General features: G+C 40.1%; 1 protein-coding gene across 3 annotated transcripts in view; it reads left to right on the top strand.

Annotated features, from left to right (window-relative positions):
• Nucleotides 1-10,129: 10,129 nt before the first annotated feature.
• The window catches only part of TPD52L1 (TPD52 like 1), a 37,014-nt gene continuing 28,442 nt past the window's right edge, over nt 10,130-18,701 (top strand). For all 3 annotated transcript variants that reach the window (XM_060114877.1, XM_060114875.1, XM_060114876.1), the window contains exon 1: nt 10,130-10,192. In XM_060114877.1, coding sequence (XP_059970860.1) covers nt 10,145-10,192 — 48 coding nt within the window. In that variant the 5' untranslated portion in view covers nt 10,130-10,144. The remainder of the gene's footprint in view (nt 10,193-18,701) is intronic.

Genomic DNA, 18,701 nt, shown 5'->3' with positions numbered 1-18,701 from the left:
AAATTTTACAGCACAGTGTCTGAAATATTTTCTTCATAAACTTGTTTAACTATAATCATAGTAATATATAGTATTATGTGTATTAATGCAATTTATAAAATGCAAGACGTAATGTAGCTTTTATTCTATATAATATTTAGTAGTAATATATAGAATAATGTATATCATAATATATAGAGTAATGTACATCGTAATACATAGAGAAAGCAAAAAAGCCATTTTAGATCAATTTAAGGCACACGACATGTTAACTTGTTATTCTAGTGTTGTTGGCAACTTGGTAGGATTCTTAGAAGAGAAACTGAGGAGGAAGGGGAGAGAGCCTTTCGAGAGAGATGGAGTGGCACAAAAACATAAGAATGAATAGAACATGAGTGAGGAACACTGCATATGACAGCCTGGTGGGTTTTGAGGCCTTGGCGGAAGAATCCTAGGCAGGCTACTTGGAATCACCACTTGTAGCCAGCCGTGGAAGGTTTTGAATGCTAGTGTAAGAATTTTCAAATTTAGGCTAGAAGCAATTCCATTCCATCCATTTAATGTTTTTGCAACTGGGTTTTAACATGATGAAGGTTATGTGTTCAAAATATTAATTTGAGTGTTGTGTAGGTTGGGTGGTGGAGAAAGACACTACAAGCAAGGAGGTAAAATTTAGCTAAGATTTAAATAATTTTGAGTGTGTAGTGACAAAAGCCCTAAATCACAGCAAGCAGTATGCACAGCAAGCAGTACTGTGTCATAGCAATGAAAATTCAAAAGGATAGACAGATATGATAGATGATGAAAAGATATGGAAAGGGCATCAAGAAGACTTGGTAAGACAGAGAAAACAAGCCTATGGTTACCAAAGGGGAAAGGGATTGGGGGAGGGATAAATTAGGAGTTTAAAATTAGCAGATACAAACTACTATATATAAAATAGATAAACCACAAGATCCTACTGTATTGCACAGGGAACTATATTCAATATCCTATAATAAACCATAATGGAAAAGAATATGAAAAAGAATATATAGACATATATATATGTATAATTGAATCACTTTACACAACATTGTAAATCAGCAATACTTCAGTGTTTTTAAAAACAGAAGAGTTGGGGCTTCCCTGGTGGCGCAGTGGTTGAGAGTCCACCTGCCGATGCAGGGGACACGGGTTCGTGCCCCGGTCCGTGAGATGCCACATGCCGCGGAGCGGCTGGGCCCGTGAGCCATGGCCACTGAGCCTGCGCGTCCGGAGCCCGTGCTCCGCAACGGGAGAGGCCACAACAGTGAGAGGCCCGCGTACTGCAAAAAAAAAAAAAAAAAGAAGAAGAAGAAGAGTTGGTAGCTTGATTTTCTATTCTAGGGGATTAACTGAACAAATATTAGTTGAGCAACTCCTATATGAGAGGGTTTGGGAGATGAAAGCCCACCGTGGACTCATCCCGGTGCTCAACAGTGGGAGACCCTGCATATATTAAAGGTACAGACTGCCATAGGTGGCAGCTGGGGTTTATGTGTCACCCCCTCTCTCAAAGGCTGGAGATAGGTTATCCCACTGGCGTGTCCTACATTAGGGTTCCAGCCTTGCTTTTAGGATGTGGGAGTGTAAAGCTCTCATTATATTGTTCTTAGCATTTGAGCCCTCTGCCAAAACTACAGGGCAACAAGGAAAAGCATTCAAAGCCCTATCTGCTCTACATGTGATTGAACAATAGCCTAGATACGAGTTTCTGGTGAATGAATGAAAAGCAGTTCAAGAAGGGAGGTGCATAAGAAATAATATTTTGGATTTTTGTGTGGAAGATTTAGTAAATGTGCAGCAGGGATTCTAATAAATAAATTTGTTTTATAGCTTTCATTTCTACCCTCCTCAAATTAACATGTATTAGCTTTTTGTGTGTGTACTCAGATATAATCATAAATCCAACAATAATGAGATTAGCTCAATAGCTTTTCCCTTAGGGAATAAATGGAGATATTTTGAACTTTTATGTTAAAAGAGTGCCTGAAGCTATTTTTACCAAACATCATGAAGAAAATATAATTAAGTAATAAATATTACAGTTGTAAATTTATTACTTAAAACATGGTGAATTTTCATTTAAGCTATTTTATTGAATTCTTTTTTTTTTATTAAGTCCTAGGAAAACTTTGTATTCTTTTTGAAAATATGCACTTCCTTCGCTGGATTTATTTCTTAATTCCTGAATATGGTGCACGCACACAAACATGCAAGATTCTTTTGTTATTTAAAAGAAATTCTGTAACTTTTATATATTTGCCAACAATTCAGGGTATGGTCACTCATCTGAAATCACAGTTCATAATCATTTTACCTCATAGCTATCTGTACTGTTTCAGTCATGTGCATGAAGCCACAGCCTAACCCAGAGGAGTGCTTGACAGGATGCATTCAAGTATGTTGATGCCAATAGGTGATTTCATTTCAGGGTTGGAGGGGAGGCACTTTAATCCAAAGTTCACTCTTGATTTGTACTCAGCAGCATTTTGTTTACTATTCTTCAGATGGTTGTAAACCAGGTAAAGGCATAGGCTTAGGACTCAGACTAACCTAAGTTAGAACACAGCAACTTGTAACTGAGCCAGACTCTGAACCCAGGTCCCATGAGTGAAGGTGCCCATTAGCAAAGGCTGAGACTGGCCCACAGTGACTTCTCAGTTGGACCTGGTTCAGTTTGTTGTGTGATTCAGTCCCATATGTGGGACTTAAATGAGTCATCACTGGGTCGTTGTAGGTATAGTGAAAGCAGGTGGATGGTAGCATTTGATGAGTATTTAAAGACCTACCTGCTTCCCCAGGATGTCACCTGGCCAATGCAGAAGCACAATTCCTGCAGTAGAGTCATTCCTGTGAATATTTGTTACTTTTATTAAGACAAGTCTTGGGCTTCCCTGGTGGCGCAGTGGTTGAGAGTCCGCCTGCCGATGCAGGGGACGCGGGTTCGTGCCCCGATCCCGGAGGATCCCACGTGCCGCGGAGCGGCTGGGCCCGCGAGCCATGGCCGCGGAGCCTGTGTGTCCGGAGCCTGTGCTCCGCAACGGGAGAGGCCACAGCAGTGAGAGGCCCGCGTACAGCAAAAAAAAAAAAAAAAAAAAAGACAAGTCTATATATTTTGTTGCATGTACTAATGAAAGTAAAATGAGCATCTTGAAGTGCAAAATACTCCACAGCAGGTTTGCAAGATTTTTTCACACTACACCTTGCTGCACATACTTGTGCTCCATACCTGATCTATACCTATACCTCTACTACCCTTGGGCTTTGGATAGTGGGGAAGAAAAAATTGCTTTAGTCCATTCCAATACAATCATTTTTAAAGCCCCTTTAAATAATACTTAATTCCTTAGTAAAATCACCCTCTAGCTCAGAATTCTTTTTCAGCTCCCCTTTTCCCTGTCCCAGCTAAGGGGATGTCTGGTATATGTAAGCAGGAAGGGCCCATGTAGTGCCTTGGCTTCTTCTGTGGCTCTTTGGGCCACTGGGACCATGAAGTCTTCCGATGCTGACGTTTTCTGCAGATATTACTTGTGATCTTGTCTTCCTTACCTGAGTCTGGGCCCAGTAACCTTTCCAAGCTGATTCAGCTTCACTTTGGCTTTTGATGGCTGATTTCTCCACCCCCTCCACCCAGACCTCTGGCCAGGGCCAGTAACCTCTGCTCCTGCTGCAGGGGCACCAACCCTTTGCCAAGGCAGCAAGTTTCTCCCTAAGTGCTAAGGGGAGTTCTGGTTCCCATGCGTGGTTAACTGACTGCAGAAGAGTGAATGGGGAACTAAACACCAAGGGCCAAGATGCCCAACCACCCAGCACCTGTTGATAGGGATGTGGCTGTGCTCCAGGTTGGTGCAGGACAGCCTGAAAGATATTCTTCTCTGGAGCGACTACTGCCCTCCAGATGAGAGTGGGACAGGCTTCCTATATCAGTCAGGGACCAGGAAAGAAGTAAATGGATGACATGCTCAAAAGGGGTGCCTGATTCAAGAGTTTAATGAAGGGACTATTAGAAAGATAGGAAGAATTAAGGGAAACCAACAGGGGATGTTGAAGCTCCTCAGAGCAATAGCAGCAGGAAGTCAATACAATCCCTAGGCTGGAGGACAGGGCGGGGTTCTAGGAACTTGACAAGAGCTGAGCTGTAGAAGAAAACTACTGAACAGAAGCTGTAGTCTTTGGTGCTGGAAAAATAAAACTGCACAGTGCAGCCTGGCAGGGAGAGAGGCAGTCCCTGCCCCTTTCTGTCCCGCAGGGTCCCGCTGGGGCTCTGATGGCCAATGCAGAAAGGAAGCAGAGGGTGAGGGAACCATGTTGATGTAATCCTTAGGCCAGTCTCCCAGGCACAGAGCAGAGTGGAAGAGGACAGAGGGTGGGTCTGGAGATGCAAACAGAACCTCCAGCAGGTTCCTCTATAAATCTTTCTGGGCCAAAACCCAAAGGGAAAGATTGGACATACACACCTCACAGCTCCTCTCCTTCTTTCTCCCTTCCCTCTTCCCACCTGCTCCCGGGCACAGAGCAGGAGGCACATACATCCTTGGTAAATCCTCATGCACTGTGTACCTAAGGGGAACTTCCTGGCCTGGATGTCCTGGCCTTGGCTTCTGAGGTACAAAGAGGGAAATAAAGATGTGGAGAACATCCCTTCCTAAGAATATTGCCTATTTTGCAAAACTGTTGTCTTCCTGGCAAATCCAATTTCGAATGCCAAAAATCTAAATATTGGGCTTCCCTGGTGGCGCAGTGGTTGAGAGTCCGCCTGCCGATGCAGGGGACACAGGTTCAAGCCCCGGTCCGGGAAGATCCCACATGCCATGAAGCGGCTGGGCCCGTGAGCCATGGCCACTGAGCCTGCACGTCCGGAGCCTGTGCTCCGCAAGGGGAGAGGCCACAGCAGTGAGAGGCCCGTGTACCGCAAAAAAAAAAAAAAAATCTAAATATTAATCTTTGTGTTTCTTTTGCTCCTTTCTCTACCTCAGACAGATGGATGCCTTAGACCAGCTAGGAAAATACTATATCTTGGGGAGGCTAAAACACAAAAGAGAACATAGCACGTTAATACTTTTAAAAACTGTCACCCCCAAATTTCACCAATATGTTGCTGAGGTCTGTATGGAAATGTAAACATTTTCACATATCTTATCTGATTTAACATCATTTAATCTTAACAACAATCCTGTAAGGTATCCATTTTACAGATGAGATAATTGAGGTCAAGTGTCCTCTGCTGGTTAGTGGCAAGCCCACAGGTAGGCAGAATTCCAAGTGTCCCAACTCCTGTTGTAGTGCTCTTTCTTCTATGCCAGATAAAGGCGGCATAGTCTGCACATTTGGAAAAGAGAAAAATTCATAATGTATTGGTACCTGCTAAAAATTGTGCTTCTTGAACAACTTGCCCACTAATTATTGCTTTTATTAAAAATATGTTTTAATCTTCTCTAATATCTTCTTCCATAGTAACTAGGTTATTTTATACTCATTTTACTGACCATCTCACATTATCATCTGTCACTTGGTATCTCTTCCTATTTGCTTTTTTTTCTTTCTGATTTTGACTCTTTCACTGTTTAATCACTTTTTAAAATTGAACTCCTTTTTTCCCCTACTCCTTGATTCTGGAATTATCCTTTGACCTCCTGAGTGATTGCTACTTCCCTAACCCAGTGAGTCAAAAAAATGATGGGGAACTGGCATTTATTTCAAAGATAAGAGTAAAGAAGGTAGCTGGTCTAATTAGACCTGACCTAACTAGCAGCTTCTGGGCTCCAGGCAGATTTCCTGAATGGCTGCTTTCTGGGAGAGAAACTTTGAGATTCATGATGTCTCTGAGGAGTGACATGTGTGACAGATCAGAGCTGAAGGCCAGTGCAGGAAATATCTCACTTTATAAGATTTATATACCTTCCCCCTGAAAAGTAAAAGCTACCTGCTGGATAAGGGGAGGTCTGTCCTTCCCTAAATTCGCTAGAAGTTTCCCAGTTCACATATTAGCAACTAAAATGGATTTCGAATCTTCCTAGAATATAGGAAGATACTAAAGATGCTTGATGTCTTGAAAAGTCTAAGTGCCCGGAACTATTGTCTGTTCCCTGGTACATGTCCTCTCATACTGTCAAGAAAGGAGAAGATGGAGAATTTAGGTTCTGGCTAAGTTTGAGCAGTGTCTGCTAAGTTCCTGGGCCAGACTGAGTTGGGGAGAAGACCAGAGTGTCTTACAAGTTCCTCCTATGGCTCTTCCCCAGCCCCCAGTGCAGGCAGGCAGCTTACCTTCTGGGCCAATCTCTTAAAACTGTGCTTGGAATTACTGCTGATTCCTGATTTAGACAGTTATCCTAGAACACTGACTAAAAATATATTGGCCACATGTAAGCATAAATATTTACCAGCAAAAATAAATGACAGTGTTTAAAACCTTTTAAATGACCTACTTAACATTCTTGTACTGAGAATCTAGAGATATTCTCCTAGGTTGCTGATGTTTGCATAAAACTGACACCACCTTTCTGGGGTATAACTAGGCAGAAGGTTTAAAAATGTCCATGGCCTTTGCCTCTGTAACCCAACGTGTAGGAAATCATCAAGATTTTGCCTAATGACTTGGCAAGGAGATGTTCACTGCAGCTCCCCAATAAACAGGATAAATTATCATTCATACATGAGACAAAATATACAACCATAAAAATACATAAAGGTAGATATGTGTTTTTAGACATGAAGGATATCATGTTATCCTATTGAAAAAGTAAATTAAATTCACAACAGTAAATTCATATAAATATATACAAGAAAATGTAAACAAATGCATAGAAGAAATACCAGAAAGGAGGGACAAAATGATCATTATTTCTGGGTAGTGTGATTAATAGTAATTTTAATGACTAATGGGTCATTTTATTTTATTATCTTTTACAATGAACAGGTATTACTCATGAAAAAGAAATACTTAGCATTGAAACTGGTCTCCCCCACTTCTCAGAGAAAACCATGGTCCTGAATTTTTTACCATAGCCTTGCTTGTCTTTTTACTTTTATTCCTAAACAGTATTTTATTTAGTTTGTGTGTTTGGGGACTTCATATAAGTGCAATTATACTTTATTATTCTTCTGCAACTTGTGTTTTTCACTCAGCATCTTGTTTCTGAGTTTCATCCATGTGGTGTGCGGGGCTGTAGTTGACTCATTTCACTAGGGTTGAGTTGTCTTGGTGTAAATGACCACGGTGTGCTTATATGTTCTCCTGTTGATAGACTTTTGCTGACTTACAGTTTTTTGCTACCATGAAAGTTCTTATTAATGACCTCAGGTACTGATGTATGAGTGTCTTGGGTATATCCATAGGTGTGGAATGCTGGATTGTAGGGTGTGTGAATGTTCAACTTTACTAGATAATGATAAATTTTTTTCAAGTTATTTGTATCTATTTATATTTTTGCAAGCAGTGTATCAGAGTTTCCATCCTCTACATAGTCATCAACTTTTATTAATATCATCAAGCTTTTAACTTTTTGCTAATCCAGTGGGTATGAAATGTTTTAATTTGTATTTCCCGGAATATCAGTGAGGTTGAGCATGTTATTCTGGATTTATTAACCACTTGTGATTTCTCCCTGTAATGAATCTGTTTGGGTTTTTTGGCCCATGTTTCTATTGGGTTATTTCCATTGTTTATGTGGGTTGGTAGGAATTCTGTTTATTCTGGGAACTAATCTTGCTAGTTCTACATCTGGGAGATATCTTCTTCCATTAGTGGCTTGTCTTTTTATTTTCCATACAGTTAGTGTTTTTGATGAAGAAACATTCTTATTTTTTGATTAAGAGCTGATTTATAATACTATATTAGTTTCAGGTGTACAATACAGTGATTCAGTATTTTGATAGATTATACTGCATTGAAAGTTATTCTAAAGATATTGCCTATATTCCCTGTGCTGTACAATATATCCTTGTATCTCATTTATTTTATATAGTAGTTTGTCGCTTTTAATCCTCTACCCCTATCTTTTCCCTCCTCCATCCTTCTTCCCACTGGTAATGACTAGTTTGTTCTCTATATCTGTGAGCTGTTTCTGTTTTATTTGTTTGTTTTATTTTTTTATGTTCCACATATAAGTTATAACAAACAGTATTTGTCTTTCTCTGTCTGACTTATTTCACTAAGCATAATACCCTCTAGGTCCCTCCACATTTTTACAAATAGCAGAATTTCATTCTTTTATATGACTAATGTTCCATTGCGTGTGTGTGTGTGTGTGTGTATATATATGTGTGTGTATATATATATGTGTGTGTGTATATATATATATATATGCCGTGTCTTCTTCATCCATTCATCTGTTGGTGGACACTTAGGTTGCTTCCAGATCTTTGTTACTGTAAATTATTCTTCTATGAATATTGGGGTGTATATATCTTTCAAGTCAGTGTTTTTGTTTTCTTTGGGTAAACACCCAGAAGTGAAATTGATGGATCATATAGTAGTTCTATTTTTGGTTTTTTGAGGAACCTCCATACTATTTCCATAATGGCTGCACCAATTTGCATTACCACCAAGAGTGCACAAGTGTTCCCTTTTCTCCTCACCAGCATTTGTTATTTGTGGTCTTTTTGACAATAGCCATTCCGACAGGGGTGAAGTGATAACTCATTCTTAATCTTATCCATCCTTTCTTTCATGATTTGCCCTTTTTTTGTGTCTCAAGAAATCCCTTCCTACCCAGAGGTTCATAAATATAAAGTCCCATATTGTCTTCTAAAATATTTATAATTTAATCTCTGTTAATGGTGTGAAGGTGTCCAATTTTATTTTTACTATATGGCAAACTATTTGTTCCAGGACAATTTATTAAAAGACCTCCCTTTTTCCAGAGATGTATAAATGCCAGCTCTGTCATAATTCATGTCATAGATAAAGCTTCTGTATATCTGTGCGCCTGTTTACAGAGGACATACGCATTTGCGTTGTCCAGGCACTTCCCACCTCCCTCTGACAGAGTCAGTGTGGCCACAATACTTCCTCACGGCTGCAGCTGCTCCAGGTTCCATATCTGCATATTTCCACATCGAAGTGGAAAAAAGTTTGTTTGTTTTTTTTTTTTTTTGAGGTACGCGGGTCTCTCACTGTTGTGGCCTCTCCCGTTGCAGAGCACAGGCTCCGGACGCGCAGGCTCAGCGGCCGTGGCTCACGGGCCCAGCCGCTCTGCAGCATGTGGGATCTTCCCGGACCAGGGCATGAACCCATGTCTCCTGCATCGGCAGGCGGACTCTCAACCTCTGCGCCACCAGGGAAGCCCTGGAAAAAAGTTTTAATACTCTCTTATCTCGACATTCTTTTGGACCACCTGGGAGGTTGTGAATTCTCAGGGGAAGCCCTTTTGCCCTGTCCATTTCATGCTGAGTGTCAAGGCAGGCAGTTTACCTTGCAGATGCCTGTGGGGAGTGAAGGTATTTACTTCCAGGTCGCCTTACTCTCAGGGTGTAGCCCTGTGGGCAGGAGGATTTATGGAGGGGTCTCACCATAACCTTCTCTCCCTCCGTGGCCCTGGGCTTTGTCCTCTGCCCCCTGCATCCCATGGGACAGTAAGAACCGAGGCTGGGATTCACCTGAATGGTAAATGTAGAATTAATGAAGACTTGTTTTGTTTACATCTCAACTTCCCACTTTCACTTAGTTTTTGGGATTCTTAGTATTCTTTACTTTCTTGGCAGCTCATGACACATTTAGAAGGATTTCTTTCTTCTGGAATTTTTAGTTATTTTTCAGTGGGAGGGTCAGTCAGGGTATCTAGTTTTTCAGACCATGGAAGTAGAATTTGGCTAAATTCATTTTTTTTTCTTTTTTGCGGTACACGGGCCTCTCACTGCCGTGGCCTCTCCTGCTGCAGAGCACAGGCTCCGGACGCGCAGGCTCAGCGACCATGGCTCATGGGCCCAGCCGCTCTGCGGCATGTGGGTTCTTCCAGGACCGGGGCACGAACCCGCGTCCCCTGCATCGGCAGGCAGACTGTCAACCACTGCGCCACCAGGGAAGCCCTAAATTCATGTTTTAAGTTGCGTTGTTTTGCCAATCTTGCCTAAAGGTTTGTTGGAGACTGAACCACTGCAAGGAAGAGATGAAGATACAGTAGCCAGTGCTGACTTCCCTAGCATGCTCTCTGAGGAGGAAAAAGAAGAATTAAAGGCAGAACTAGTTCAGGTATGTTTAGTAATCTTCTTATTGTTGCTATGTCTATCTCCAAATCCTGAGAATTATTGTTAGTTGATATAAGTTGCATATTACAAATATGTTGTCCTTCATTTAATAAGATTTAATATGTGATATATTATAAGGTGATTCATTTTTCTGAGGTACTTTTGTAATGCTAATTGTCCATTATCCATTGGTGGCCATAGGAAAACAAACGGTTATGCTGCTTAAGCAACAATAATTAGTTGTAAATATGCACCTCTTACTCTTTTTAGTATCACAGTGCTATGGGGACAATAAATCACTTACAAACCTTATGGAATTCCTTCAAGACCTTGGTACAGGCGCAAGCTGCCTTTGAAGAGCAGTTGTTGTTTTAGGTCAGCAGCGTAGCTCAACAAATACTGTGAAAGGATTTATGTTTATAATGAAAAATTCATTCATAGAAGCAACTGAATTTATTAAGTTGATGTGCTCTTTTTCAGAAGAATAAAGCTCTGGTGGTAGAGAGGGAAGCTATGATGACTTTAGGCTTCATTAGCGCTTGTGTAGTTGCCGTGGGCATCTGGACCTAGAGATGAGGAGGGTGCCTGGCTTGTCATGAAGACAACTCTTTGTTTAAGCCATTTGTTCATAGCACCCACTACAAACACTTTGCTACCTCTTAAATACTTTGCTAGGGAGCGTTTACATTGTAGGAGGAAAGGGCAGGAGAAGGGAGCTTCTCAAGTAGAAGAAGCAGTAGGGCAAGAGGGAAAGAGGCCAGCATTCCTCCCCATTTGAATCCCTGGCTCAGAGGGTAGGAAGCTCCTGGTCCAGCTGGAATCAAGGCTTGTCTTCTTCCTCTGGCCTCTTCTACAGGCTGGAGACACAGCTTTAAATTAAGCTTCACCCGGCTGTGTCCACCCCAGACTCTTCAAGCTCTAAGGTTCTGATAGTGTGTGTTTATGACAGCTCATAATAATACTAAAGACATTTCAGGTACTTTCGTAAGACACACCCTAGAATAACCTCATGATAAAATGAAAGAGCAGCTTGTTCTTCTAGTACAGCAGACAGTGCCTCAGATCAAATAGCCTGGTTCTTGAGCTGGACCTGTCTGTGGCCACTGATCCCGAGCCACCTCATTTATTTCAGATTGGCCACACCTGCCGGAGTGCACGGACCAAAGTCAACCTAAACAGAGAATATCTGTGCTCCACATTTTCTTAAGGCCTGGAATCCTGGATTATGACTTGTTCCTGTCAATTGTGTTGACAAAAGTTATATTCTGCAGACTGTCATCAGCTAACTGATTCTAAGCTGAAATTTAACTCCTTCACTGTTATCATCCAAGTTTAAGTTCATACACAACCTCTGTAACAGACCAACTTTTATAAAATGACTTGATTTTTCTCAGTTCTGGGATTACTGGGATATATATGCACACACACACTCACACACACACGTACATACATCTATGTTTTTTGTGTGCCTGCATGCTGTATTTTCTAAACTTCGAACAATGAGCAAGTATTATGTTTATAATCAAGAAACAGTAAGCCTTGGTTCTCAATGGATGCCCCCATGAATATAAAAAACCAGTGTTTTCACACATTCTTGCCTCATTTGACCACATTAATGACCCTCCAGTGTGTCTCATTCCTAAGACTTTTTAAGCCTGACTTCTGAAAATAACACCAGACTCCTTGTTACTTTTTCACGTTACCAGGATTGATGTTTTCATCCTTTAGGATGCATTAGCCTCCATGCTTCCTGTCTCTTATTTCTGGATTCCTCAGGGATGGAGAAGCACCATGTCTTGCCAAAGGTAGCAGTGTAACCTCCAGGGGCACTGGGCACAGCTGTTTGCCTCAGGCCCAGCAAAAAGCAAAAGAGGGGATCTTTGCTGTTTCTCCTCTGCACATTTCCACTTCTTCTCCCTCCATCTAGGCCACCTCTGCTTTCTGCTCATTCTTCTCTTAAATCCACTTTCTCTGCCCTTTCACAGCGTACGTGCGCGCGCACACACACACACACACCACAAATTAGGTTCTTTCAGATCACACATGCATTCAGATTACCTTAAATGCTAGGGTTTAATTGCATCAAGGACATCTCAGCAGTCCCACGGCTGGCCCTATGAAGAACTGAGACATCGTGCAGACAGCTCAGCTTCTCTGCCTCAGTTCTCCACAGATATTCCTCTGGGGCCCCTGGTCATAAGCAACCCCTCTCTGTTTGAGGGAAGATCCTACTGGGTCTGTTAGCAACTTGGGTAACAGGACACCTCACAGGTCAGCCTATTAGACTGCTTTTGAATCAGGCAGTCAGTTGTGGCCGTGATCCAAAGCAAGAGCTTTGTGTAGGAGGACTTCTTACGTCTGATTGCTTTGCCTAGAGGGGTCTTGGGGTGTGCCAGGCACCCGCTCTCCTCTTCTGTACACTCCTCTCCCTCGTTTCCTCAGATTCTCCTACTGTTTGCTGGCTGTGCTGGATCCCCACCCCACTGCTTTACCCTGCACTGTTTTGTGGTCTATATTCCCGTGAGGGCGCCCTTAGACTTCAGGCGAGCCTGTAACCCCATTCAGCCACACAGCCAGCACATTATTGTGCTTCCCAAGTGCTGGCAGAAGGAAGACCTGTCCTTGTGGGGAGAGACATAAAATAAGCCAGTATTGTCCAAGGGGCTACATCTTAGCCGAGATCTGCATCTTAAAAGAGGAACCTGTCGTTAACACAGTTCAGTCTCGAGTTTGTTATTATGTTTACGCAATATGTGTGTTTTTAAAAGTTCCTTCAATGCGGGGCCAATATCACTTCTGATCTGGTGCAGTAGTTTGTGCACAGAAGGTGCGCAATTAAGATTTATAATTAACTTGAATCGTATCACCAAAAAACACTTATATTTGTGAATACTGGAAGAAGAATTTTTTTTTTTACAAATCTTGTCAATATATAAAGAAATATTATTTTGTTTCAGATATTTGTTCTCATTAGTCTCATTACCAGCTGCTCCTAACATCTTTTCTGAGATTTTTATGCATCTATTCTGTGGGTTATTTTTTCCTTTCTCCCTTTTTAGATAAACTTGCTCAATATTTCTGTGCTACTAATATCCCACTCCCACTTTCATTTCGCTAAGCTGCATTTGATGCTCACTATTCTATAATGTGGCTTGCCTTTTGAAAAGGATGAAGTGTTAGCGTTAGAACTGTAAATTTATGATTATATAACAATCAAGTACTGCCAATGTCCCCTAGGTAAAATGACTCAAGAAAAATGGGCATTAATAGGAGTAGGAAAAATACCAGACAGCATTATCAAGTAGACAATGGCTGTTGCTCAGTGTGTCGTTCCCCAAGAAAAGCACACAGTGCCCTCAAGCCACCCGTCTCTTAGCCTTTCCAAAGAAGTGCCCTAAGCTCTTCCTTCTTCTCTCAGTTTTTTTCCTTCAAGACTTTCATTTTTTCTGGACTGAGCTAGTGAACAACTAAAGTCTTCACAACCAATACTGTCTTATTGTAACACCCCTCTGTGTTAATCAGGGTTCTGCAGAGAAGCAGAACCAATAGGATATATATATATATATATATGTATATAGAAAGAGATTTATTATAAGGAATTAGCTGTTGTGATTCTGGAGGCTGGCAAGTCTCAAGATCTACAGTAGCAAGCTGGAGACTCAGGGGAGCTGATTGTGTAGCTCCAGTCTGAAGGCCTAGGAAGAGCCAATGTTACAGTTTGAATCTGAAGGCAGGAAAAAACAAACAAACAAACAACAACAACAACAAGACGAAACAGTGGCCCAGCTCAAAAGCAGACAGGCAGATAGAGTTTCCTTTTACTCAAGGGAGGGTCAGCCATTTTGTTCTATATAGGTCTTCAAGTGATTAGATGAGGCCCGCCCACCCACTTTGGGAGAGCAATCTGCTTTACTCAGTCTACCAATTCAAACGTTAATCTCATGCAGAGTAACCCTCACAGACACACCCAGAATAATGTTTGACCAAATGTCTGGGCACCCCATGGCCTGTCACACCCTCCCAGATATTATTTGTGTTTTAATTTTAATTCTTCCATATTCTTAGCCAAGGCAGGAGTAACCAGGAGAAGTGGCAGGACTTGAAGCAGTGTGTACAAGAGACCAAATGCTCTTACTCCTAAACATCATACTGATACTTAATAGTTTATAAAAGTATTTCTTTTTCTGGATTTACGTTAGATATTTTATGTAATGTAGCAGATTAAATAGAAAAGTAAATTTTCAATCTTCTAATATAAATTTCATATTGAAGCTAACTCATTACTTAATTTATAATTTTTTTCATTTTTTATTGCAATAAATTGGCATAACATAAAATTAACTATTTTAAATCGAACCATTCAATGGCATTTAGAAACTTACAGTATTGTTAACTACCACCTCTGTCCAGCCCCAAAATATTTTAATCGTCCCAAAAGGGAACCCCATACCCACTAAGCAGTTGCTTCCCATTTCTCTTTCTTCTCTGCAGCCATCAGCCTGCATTCTGTCTCTATGGATTAAGCTAGGTATTTCATGTAAATGGAATCATACAATATGTGACCTTTTGTGGCTGGCTTTATTTCACTTAGCCTAGTGTTTTTCAGGTTCACCTGTGTTGTAGCTTATATCAGTACTTCATTCATTTTTACCACTGAATAATATTCCATTTTATGTATATACTGCAATTTATTAATCCATTTGTCCTTTGATGAATATTTGGGTTGTTTTCACCTTTTGGCTATTGTGAGTAGTGCTGTTTTGAGCATGCATATACATGTATTTATTTGAGTGCCTGTTCTCAATTCTTTGGAGAACATGCCTAGGAACAGGAGTGCTGTGTCATATGGTAATTCCATGTTTAACTTTTTGAGAAACTGAGAGACTGTTTTCCACAGTGGCTTAACCATTTTTCATTCCCACCAGCAATGAACAAGGGTTTCAATTTCTCCACATCCTCACCAACACTTACATTCCTATTCATTCATATCTGAGTAATCAAGTTGAAATATCTAATATTGTGCATAAATATTTATCCTATAAGAAGATCTTCTGGGCTGCTCTGGTGGCGTGGTGGTTGGGAGTCCGCCTGCCGATGCAGGGGACACGGGTTCGTGCCCCGGTCTGGGAAGATCCCACATGCCGCGGAGCGGCTGGGCCCGTGAGCCATGGGAGGCCACAACAGTGAGAGGCCCGCATAGCGCAAAAAAAAAAAAAAAAAAAAAAGAAGATCTTCTAGGGGGTCAGGAAACCAAAGAACCAGACTATCAGTTTCTAGTGAAGGTATGATTAATTTAAAATTAAAGGGGAAGGAATATCTTAAATACTTTAATTGATGATTTACCTGCACTCCAGCTCATTCCAAAACGAATTTGATATGGCTGCAGAGGTACTTACAATGTAGAATTTGCATACTACCTGCATCAGAATATCTGGGGGTGCTTGTTAAAAAATATATGTAGGCTGGCCTCACCAAATTTGAGACATCAGAATCTTAGGGCATTAAAAGGGGCCTGCTTCTGGAATCTGCATTTTAAATATTATCTCTGAGTGACTTTTATATAAACTGAAATTGAGAGCCACTGGTGTAACTAGGCCAAAAATTCTCATTAGTCAAATAAGTGAATGAATCTCACCAGGATTGTCATTTAAAGCATTTATGATTAAAGGCCTTTCTGCTGTGTCAGGACTCTCTGTTCTGCAGAGAGAGATGAGATTGGCCATTTTCAGTCTTGCATGTTAATGTAATTTAAGATTATCTGGTTTTTCACCTTCTGGGTTTTGCTTAATAGATATTTTGGCATATATTTAGATCACTGATAAATAAATGAAAGCTTTAAGAAGTGTGAGCCTTACATTTTATTGAAATGGTGAGACTTTCATTACAGAACCTGACAGTAGACCCAACAGAGTAACTGAGTTCATGTTTCCATCATTAGAAGTTTTTTCTCTACAAATGCCTTTTAACGTATGCTTAGATTTTTAAATTATTAGGTGTGGAATTTTATCTTTCTTTAGGATGGTGTTTGGTAAATTGGTCACTTCAATGTTTCTGTCACTTTTGGGGATCGTGGATTTCATTAGAAAATTGTGAATACTTTACCCACTCCTCCCACCCCCAAATAACTAATGAATGTCTTACTGTCCCCCATAGTTTTGAATAAATTCCTGGGGTTCCATAGATATAAGATTGAGAATACCAAGATGTTTAAACCTCTTTCTTCTTCTCTACATCTTTAATTTCTTTCTGCAAGTTAAAAAGCTTCCCATTAATTTTGTTACAAGTTGGAAACTACAGTAATACCTGATATATGTACAAAACCAGATTCCTAGTCATTTCAGTCACTCAAACTGAAAGAAAGCCAAAAAGGTCTTTCTAATACAGAATAAAAGGCTGAAATGAAGCCCACGTATTTTCTATGGTAAGAGAGCTAGAGATACAACCTTGAGAAATCTTAGGCAGCAAACTAAATGCAGAAGAACACATTGACAAAGATGAAAAAGTGGAATATAACATGAGAGCTAAAGGATAGAAGGTTTTAAAATGATTTTAAAATGACAGTGTATTCTCATTTAATGGAGAGACTAAAAGCATGATCCCCTTTGGTGGTCCCTGGGTACACTCCTTTTGCAGTAATGAGTATATGTCTACATACTGAAGACTCTTGCTCATCAAGAAAAGACAGGGTGCTATTGATTATAACATGTTTATGGAAGGTGAAATTCATTTTAGAAAGCTTTCCATGAACATACAAGAAATGTTCCATAACCATAAAAAAATGGATAATGTTAGATTACTAGGACATTTTGCTGATATTAAAAGCTCCAAGATACTGTTCTTTTCTACTAGATTACTTAAGATGCTTGATTCAGTATTTCTGCCTGTTTTGCTTAAGTGATTTTTTGTGAATACGAAGGTTTAGGTTTACAATGCTATTTTTGTCTGTTCACCATTGGGGTAAAATCTTCCTTGCTCTAATAAAAAGGACTAATTTTTGCAAAGGTAACTGTTATTGTTGAGATGTGTTTTTTAGCAGCTACGTCTCTGGTGACCCAAGAAACACATTTGCAAGATGACTGACAGGGTTAGTGATGCTCCTTGTGGTCAGAAGTAGAGTGACACTTAGAATGTAAATGAGACACCGGATCTCCATTAAAAAAAAAAAAATCTCATAAAGTGTCAGGCACTTTTTCTTTTTTACTTCTGTGCGTGTGGGATACTAAGGGAGTACTATTGATTCTCTTCTGGCTTCACAAAGAAAGTCACAAATATTTATACTTTTCAGAAAACAAAGATGTAAATTTAAGCAATATTACCAGGGCAATATGTTACAAAGTGTGACAATGGAATAAAGTATAATAACTAGAATCAAAGACTTTGAGGAGGTTCAAAATTATTTTCACAAAATACAGCAATGCTCTCTAAAATCTGGGTATTTTACAGAACTCCTTTGTTAGAAATTAGATTTGCAAGAGCAAGTTTTTCATGACATTTATTTTATAACAGGAAGTTTATACCTTTTGATCCCCTTCACCCATTTCACCCACCCCCCTCCCTTGCCTCTGGCAACCACCAATCTTTCTCTTTGTCTATGGGGTTGGTGGTTTTTTTAAGATTCCACATATAAATGAGATCATACAGTCATATGGTATTTGTCTTTCTCTGTCTGACTTCTTTTACTTAGCATATTGCCCTCAAGGTCCATCCATGTTTTAAATGACAAGATTTCCTTCATTTTAATGGCTGAGTAATATTTCTGTATGTGTGTGTGTGTGTATGTGTGTATGTAAAATATCTTCTTTATCTGTTTATCTATCAATGGACACTTAGGTTATTTCCATATCTTAGCTATTGTTAGTAATGCTGCAATGAACATGGGGGGGTGGTGCATGTATCTTTTCTGAGCTAGTGTTTTTATTTTCTTTGGATAAATCCTCAGAAGTGGAATTGCTGGATCATATGAGAGTTCTATTTTTAATTTTTAAAAGAATCTCCATACTGTTTTCCATAGTGTACAAGTACAAGAGCAATTTTATGATGCTGAAGAGATTTGCTTTTCTGCTGACACAGGGGAAACAGGAGATACATCAGTACAAAGACTTCTACATGAATGTTTATAGTAGCTTTAGTTGCATTAGCCAAACCCAAATATCCTTCAGTAGTTGAATAGAAAACAAACTGTGGTATATCCATACAATGGAGTACTACTCTGCAGAAAAAAGGAAAAGCCATTGATGATGCAGCAACATGGATGAATCAAATGATTTCAAATTATTATATTGAGTGAACAAAGTCAGGCAAGAATGAGTTTATTCTGTGTAGTTCAATTTATATTAAATTCCAGAAAATACAAACTAAACTCCAGTGAAAGAAAGATCAGTGACTGCCTGGGTGAGGGAAGAGAAAAGGGAGGGAGGAATTACAAAGAAGAACTAGAAAACTTTTAGAGGTGATGATTTCTTCACTATGTTGATTAAGGCGATGACTTCACAGGAGTATACATATATCAAAAC

This window comes from Mesoplodon densirostris, chromosome 12 (assembly GCF_025265405.1).
Source record: "Mesoplodon densirostris isolate mMesDen1 chromosome 12, mMesDen1 primary haplotype, whole genome shotgun sequence".
Taxonomy (NCBI): domain Eukaryota; kingdom Metazoa; phylum Chordata; class Mammalia; order Artiodactyla; family Ziphiidae; genus Mesoplodon; species Mesoplodon densirostris.
This window is presented reverse-complemented; position numbering and strand designations above follow the sequence as displayed.